This window comes from Zingiber officinale, chromosome 11B (assembly GCF_018446385.1).
Source record: "Zingiber officinale cultivar Zhangliang chromosome 11B, Zo_v1.1, whole genome shotgun sequence".
Lineage (NCBI taxonomy): Eukaryota > Viridiplantae > Streptophyta > Magnoliopsida > Zingiberales > Zingiberaceae > Zingiber > Zingiber officinale.
The window spans coordinates 79,918,312-79,925,120 of NC_056007.1; the positions used below are offsets into that span (position 1 = coordinate 79,918,312).

General features: G+C 42.2%; 2 protein-coding genes across 2 annotated transcripts; both read right to left on the reverse strand.

The window, feature by feature from the left end:
• Positions 1–2,295: 2,295 nt before the first annotated feature.
• LOC122034082 (NRR repressor homolog 1-like) lies at positions 2,296–2,658 on the reverse strand. The gene has a single exon (XM_042593210.1). It carries the CDS (start codon positions 2,656–2,658, stop codon positions 2,296–2,298), a length of 363 nt encoding a protein of 120 aa, XP_042449144.1.
• Positions 2,659–3,038: 380 nt separating this feature from the next.
• LOC122034819 (beta-glucosidase 1-like) lies at positions 3,039–6,452 on the reverse strand. Its single transcript, XM_042594174.1, has 11 exons — positions 6,008–6,452; positions 5,864–5,922; positions 5,544–5,619; positions 5,343–5,414; positions 5,159–5,246; positions 4,499–4,739; positions 4,194–4,309; positions 3,883–4,103; positions 3,774–3,805; positions 3,585–3,687; positions 3,039–3,505 (listed from the first exon to the last, which is right to left on the reverse strand). Exons 1-11 carry the CDS (start codon positions 6,264–6,266, stop codon positions 3,231–3,233), a joined length of 1,542 nt encoding a protein of 513 aa, XP_042450108.1. The 5' UTR covers positions 6,267–6,452; the 3' UTR covers positions 3,039–3,230.
• Between the last annotated feature and the right edge of the window lie 357 nt (positions 6,453–6,809).

Sequence of the window (6,809 nt, forward strand, 5' to 3'; positions counted from 1 at the left end):
CAAACTTAAATATAACTGATTCCCTTTCTTTTCAGCACGGTCTTGCTGGGTTCTCCTGGTTACTAGAGTTCACCTTAAGTCATAGGACCCAATAGGTCTCGGGTTCAATTCCCGCGTAGGCTATTCTACGATTCTATTTATTTTTGCTACTTCTGCTACTCTAAAAATTCTGTAAAAATATCCTAAAATTCCAGAAAAATACTAGGATATTTCTAATAATTATTTTGAGAATTTTCAGGCGTTACACGCTCAACTCGCTCGGTCGGCATAAGCCTCTACATTCAGTCAGCAGAAAGCTTCACTCTCACTCGGTCGACCTAAAGCTTTGTTGTTGCTCGGTTAGCCTAAAGCTTTGTCGTCATTCGGTCGGCCTAAAGCTTTGTTGTCGCTCGGTCGGTATAAGCCTCTACATTCGGTCGGCAAAAAGCTTCACTCTCACTCTATCTGCCTAAAGCTTTGCTGTCGCTTGGTCAGCCTAAAGCTTTGCTGTCGCTCGATAGGCCCTGAAGCTTCGTTCTCGCTCGGTCAGCTTGAAGCTTGGTTGTCTCTCGGTTGACCTGAAGTGTTGTTGTCACTTGGTCGACCTTAAGCTTATTTTCGCTTGATCGGCCTGAAGCTTGCTGTCTCTCGGTCGGACTTAAGCATCATCTGGCTCGGTCGGCCTAAAGCTTGCTATCTCTTGGTCGGCCTGAAGCTTGCTATCTCTTGGTCGGCCTTAAGCATCATCTCGCTCAGTCTGCCCGAAGCTTGCTGTCTCTCGGTCGGCCTTAAACGTCGTCTCGCTTAGTCGGCTTGAAGCTTGCTGTCTCTCTGTCGGCCTTAAGCGTCGTCTCGCTCGATCAGCCTGAAGCTTGTCGTCTCTCGATCGGCCTTAAGCTTCGTCTCACTCGGTCGGCCTCTCACTTGACTAATTCGCTCGGTCGACCACTGTGAAGTCTGCGTTCAACACTTAGCAGACACCAGCCCCTGCTGGCAGTCTGAGATAATCCGCTCAGGTCATCGCAACAGATAAGTTGAATTTATTTCGTGTAATTTAAATTCAACTAAGTCCCCTAAAATCTCCGGCAACAGATTGTTTCTGTCTAACACGAGGTTCCATCAATTCTGAGGGACTCAGGCTCCAATCAGACCAAAGGTCCGATCGGCTAGAACACTCAGTTAGGACATGTGATAATGCTAGCCCCGAGTGTTGACCCCCCATTAACTTTGACCGCCACATCAACTGCCTTTTTTTATTTCAACCACCGTATAGACAAACATATGATCTTCCTTCACACCTTAACAGAATCTCCAATGGGGGATATTTGAAGGGGATATTTCTCCAAATATGAAATATCCCCCTCTCAAATATCCTCCATTTTAGGGGATATTCATGGGATGATTAGAAATCCCCAGACAAATTTATACCCGATGAGTTTTTTTTATGGAGCCTATCAAAAAGTGAGCTATCATTTCTTTTCTATTTTTTTTTTAAATAATTAATGATTTATATATATATATATATATATCAAAACCGAACCTTCAAAACATATTAAAAATATATATTAATTTTATTTAAATATAAAATTAAATGTTAATTAATAAAATAATAATAGGACACATAAATATTTTATTATAAAATTAGAGATATTTGAGAGTGAGTATTATAGATATTTTATTATAAGATTTAAAATATTTAAATAGTAAAATAATTTAAAGAATGATAGGAAGTGAGAATCACAATACTTTAAGAAATATTCTCAATTAGTGTGAATGCCCTAATAGATCAAACCGGTTCTTTCTCACCAGAGCTAAGAGCGGAATACCTCATTTCTTTTCCATCTGGATTCCTCATCACACACCTTCAACCACAGGAAATTTACGCTCTTTTAATTTGCATGGGCCTATTCTGCATTGTTGGATTGTGGCAAAGAAGGGTCGTCCTGTGAAATAAATTTCTTCCACTTGCTATAGTCCAGGGGTTTCTTCTCCTTTCTCTCAATAGGATTCCAGTATTGTTGCGGTGGCGAGCCACGGGGAAAGGAAGAACCGTCGAACGAGAAAAGTGAATGGTAGAGGGGATTCCGGTATTGTTGCGGTCGTAACCAACTTCATCGACAACTTAATTTACTTCATCATCGTCATAAATTGGCATCAACTTAATTTATGTCTAGCCACGCCATCAAATTCAAGGGGCTAACAATAATCTTCACGCATGGCGATTTTCGTAGTGTTGAAATTTTCTCAGAAATTAATTTAATTCTGCTGGTACACAAAATTTCTAAGAATTATTTAATCATGTCAGAAAACAGAGCATTAGAGGGAGAGATTGAGATCCAAGCTACTATGTTCCTCCTTCCTCATCTTCTCCTCCTCTTCTTCCGCTGCCGCCGTCGACCTCTCCGCCTCACCGCGATGTTGAAAGTCCTCCATCTTAAACGCCGGCATCCATAGCGTCGGCGCTGCTTTAGAACGCTTGGGCGCCGTGGTCGTCGATCCCGAGAGCGATTCCTTAATCTCTCTGATCTTGCCGATCAAAGCGTAGAACTGCTTCATCTCTTCCTCCTCGTCCCCGTCATGATCTCGGTCGCCCTGCCTCGCCGTCGTCGGCGTCGTCGCCTTTCGTTTTCCTCTTGGATCACCAGCTGCTCCGTCCATCCCCTCAGCTACAATAAGCATTACCCCAATGACAGGGTGGGTGTTTACTAAGATGCAGGCAACCGATCGATTCGTGAAGAAATATTTATAGCTCCGTAGAAAATTTCCTTATCAAGGTTGACGCCGTCATAAAATTTAAAAAAAAAAACAACGTTTATAGATTTATATCAATTTACCAAATTGTTGACCATGTTTAGATGCCTTTTGCAGGCCGTATCCATTACGATCGTCACTCCCATAAGGAAAGCGATGACGAATAGCTGGTGACGTAGGCGCTGTCATATTTGATTAATTCAGCATGTTTGTGCGCAATCCGCCGCCGGAATTTGACTCCCGCGGCGCCGGCCGCTGAATCTTTCTCGACGCGTTCATATTGTTGATAATTATAACTCGCCGATAAATTTTAACATAAAGATAGGACAGAATTGCATTGACTTGGACTGAAACAAAAGGTTCCACGATCGACAGCGTCTAAACCTCCTTTATTGGCATGCTCGAATACAAGCTCTGTCGGCAGCTACTTCAGCAGAGCTACATGATACACTACGTAGCGAGATGAAACAGCGCAGTCATCCTTGACCAATCACTGCTTCTTAATTACCTCTTTGCAGCACCTGCCTGAACCAATAGGCTGACATCTTCGGGTACCGCCGGAGGGTCTTGTAGTCGATGTAGACGAGTCCAAACCTTGACGTGTATCCTGACCTCCACTCGAAGTTGTCGAGCAAGGACCACGCAAAATAGCCTATGACATGGGCACCGTCGTCGATCGCCTTCTTCAGCTGGCTTATGTAGCTCCTATAGTAGTTGATTCGGACCGTGTCATGCAGACCCTGTCGAAGAGTGACGTTACCAGGATCGTCCATTCCTGCGACCAAGGTTATCGATCATGAGTCAAAATGGCAAAGAGATACAGCTGAGTAGAAGAGGAAATGGATCTCCTGTACCATTTTCTGATAAGATTACAACAGGATTGCCATAGTGCTCCTTGACATAAGTCACAGCTTTGTACATTCCCCATGGAACAATGTAAAGCCAGGTGGAGTGTGCCTGAAATTGGTAAAACATTGGTGCTTGGAATATCAATCATTACTTAAACTACTACATTAACAAGAAGAAAGGGAGAAATGCCTTACTCTTGGACCAATTGGCACACCGTTGCGCTCGTCTGCAAAGACAAAGTATAGTTCAAGCATTTTCAAGAGTTGTTCATGCATCCGGTAGTAGTGTGAGCAGGTAACTTACACCAAAATTGAGCATTCCAGTCTGATTGATATCGAGTGGGTTTTCCTTGGTTGGGATGTTGAGGATTGCTTATATAGTAGGCAGTGTATTGATTGATGCCCACATAATCAATCGAACCCTTGACGATTTTGATTTCTTCTTCTGTGAATCTCGGTAGCCTTTCGCGAACAATCATTTGCATTGACTTCGGATACTCGCCGTAAATGATTGGGTGCAGAAACCTGGAGAAATATAGAGTATCCTTTATCTGTATCTTGACAGTATGTATTATCCACATTTCTTTTGATAAATGCTGTTTTTGCAATTTTTACCATCCGATATGAAAATCCCTTGATCTTTGTGCTGCATCTTGGTCATCCTTTGAATCTGTCAGTGGTTCATACCAAACAAAATCCAAGAGTATTCCAATTCTACCTTTTTGTTGAGCCTGATTATGTAGCAAAATTTCTATCATCAAATCAACAGGGCCTATAAAAAATTATAGCATGAAGACAAGTATAACTGTGTAATTTCCATGCTACATATTGTCGATATTAGGGCAATTAAACACCTAAAGATGATGCCTTTGCTTTTCATTCAAATATAAATTAGAAATTAAGTTGAAGGATGTAATCACCTGATACTTCTCGCGGTATCTTCTAACAGCCGCGGCATGAGATAGAATCAAATTGTGTGCAACAATATAAGGCTCAGTAGCAGAGTTGCCAGCTGAACACTTTGAGCACCTTCCAGGAGCAAATGTACCATCATCATAGCCAAGAGCTGCTACTACCCTTGGCTCATTGAATGTCATCCAATATTTCACCCTATCGCCAAAAACCTTGAAACAGAAATCTGCATAATTAGCGAAATCTTCCCTGCATAGCAAACACAGATGGATAAGTAGTATCAGTAAAAAAAAAAAAAACTAAGGCATTTGATCTCTTCAATTTAGATTTTATTCTCTTCTACTGTCAAATCAATAGCTTCCGGATTATGAGCTAAGTTATATTCATTAATACACTTATACCAGTTGATTCTGGTAAGTTCAGGTGTGATGGATTCATTTTCTACTTCAGAAATTCAGTAACTTCTTTAATATCTGAGTTCAGAAATGACAGTAGATGAACTGAAATTAAGTTGCATCAATATTTAGAGTTTTTTATATGTGGTAGAGTTTTCGTAATCGTAGTTTAGGCTACTTCTAAAACATGAGTGTGACATAAATTTACTGATAAAACAAGCAGCAGTTCAAAAAAAAAAAAAATCGAAAGACTGTAAAAGAACAGGAATTTACACTATCTGTTTGCTCAACAAGCCATTGTACTTCTTCTCTAGTGCCTCTGGGAGGTCATAGTGATAGAGATTTGCATAGGGAGTAATGCCTAGAAGAGAAATGTTCATAACAATTAGTGCAGGGCTCCTACTTTATGATCGAAAACTTTGGTTTCTGTTTGAAACATAACTTCATGGTATCCTACCTTGCTGGATCAAGTAGTCTATCAGTCTGCTGTAGTAAGCCACTCCCTTCCAGTTCACTCTTCCTGCTCCCTCTACATGTGTGAGAAAGAAAATTAAATATGACGATAACAACAAGAACAAACTGTGCAACAAGATGGACTGTTAATTATAAGCAACCGATAGCATAAAAGATGACTGTTAAATTGATGTTTACTGATTACCTGGGAAAATCCGGGACCAAGAGATCGAGAACCGATATGCATCGAAATTCATCTTTTTCATGATATCCACATCTTCCTGTGCAGCAGATATTTCATGACAAAACTTGAATTAAATAGAAAACATTCCTTTCTTTCTCAAAATCTGTCAACAAGGTTTCTTAAACCAGGGTGATTGAGCATCTTCTTACAAACAACTAAATGCACTAGCAAAAACTATAACACAACATCATGCTCTGAATCAAGAATTCGCCAACCAAATTTGTTGCTCTAGAACTTTGAAAATACTTCTATTCACATAAGGAATGATGAATCAGATTTACCTTGTAGCGATGGTACTCGTCCACAGTGACATCGCCGGTGGCATTATTAGCAATCTGCCCTGCTCAAGTAAACAAAACAGACGGATTGAAGCATGAACTGTGAGACCACGGGAGCTGGTTCCAAGGCATATGCCCAGAACTTACCTGGGATCTTGACGAAGGCGTCCCAGATGCTGGGGCCACGGCCGTCCTTGTGCGCCATCCCCTCCACTTGGTAAGCCGACGCCGCTGTCCCAAACGTGAACCCAGCCGGGAACGCCGCGCGGCTCAGCCCACCAGTGTCCATCCACGGCTTCCAGCCAGCCGCGGCCTTCTTCTCCCCGCCGGCGTCGGCTCCGGTGAGGAGCACTAGGAAGAGAAAGAAGGAACCGCAGAAGAGGCTTGTCATGGTGAGGGGCGGCATCCAGGCGAGCGAAGAGTGGAGTGGAAACAGGGAACGTAGTTAATGGATTTATAATAGGAACACAGGAACGTGAACTCTGAGTAAGCAAGCGAGGAGCGTAGGCGGAGGACAAAAAGCCTTGGCCTTCTCGCTCGCTGCTGCTGCTGCTGCTGCAGTCTGCTACTACAGCAACTGCTGAATCTACCGATCGGGATAATTAACTCTTCCCGGAAGAACTTTTCGGTGGAGAATTACTGCAGCACAGATGTTTGTGAAAAAGAAAAATAATAGAACAAATGAAAAGGGCGTTTGTCTCTGTTTTTCCTAAGATATCTAAAATGAAAAATGTCTTCGCATCTCTAATCAAAGGTGACACGGTGCATGTTCGTAGGATCGGAATATACAATCATGCATAGTAGTAAATAGTAAATAGGTCTGGACATAGACCTAGCGTATGGATCGAGACGTACAAGCCATGGATAGCAGTGAACAGTTAACAGGTCTGGACATAGATCTGTCGTACAGGTCGGGACGTACAAGCCATGGATAACAGTAGACAGAAGC

Bases quoted from the DNA above. Each gene is read 5' to 3' on its own strand.
- LOC122034082 (XM_042593210.1), bottom strand. From the start codon at position 2,658: ATGCTTATTGTAGCTGAGGGGATGGACGGAGCAGCTGGTGATCCAAGA.
- LOC122034819 (XM_042594174.1), bottom strand. From the start codon at position 6,266: ATGCCGCCCCTCACCATGACAAGCCTCTTCTGCGGTTCCTTCTTTCTC. The intron at 5,415-5,543 runs GTAATCAGTAAA...TCACACATGTAG, and splicing joins TTGGTCCCGGATTTTCCCAG to AGGGAGCAGGAAGAGTGAAC. The intron at 4,104-4,193 runs GTAAAAATTGCA...ATATTTCTCCAG, and splicing joins AGGGATTTTCATATCGGATG to GTTTCTGCACCCAATCATTT.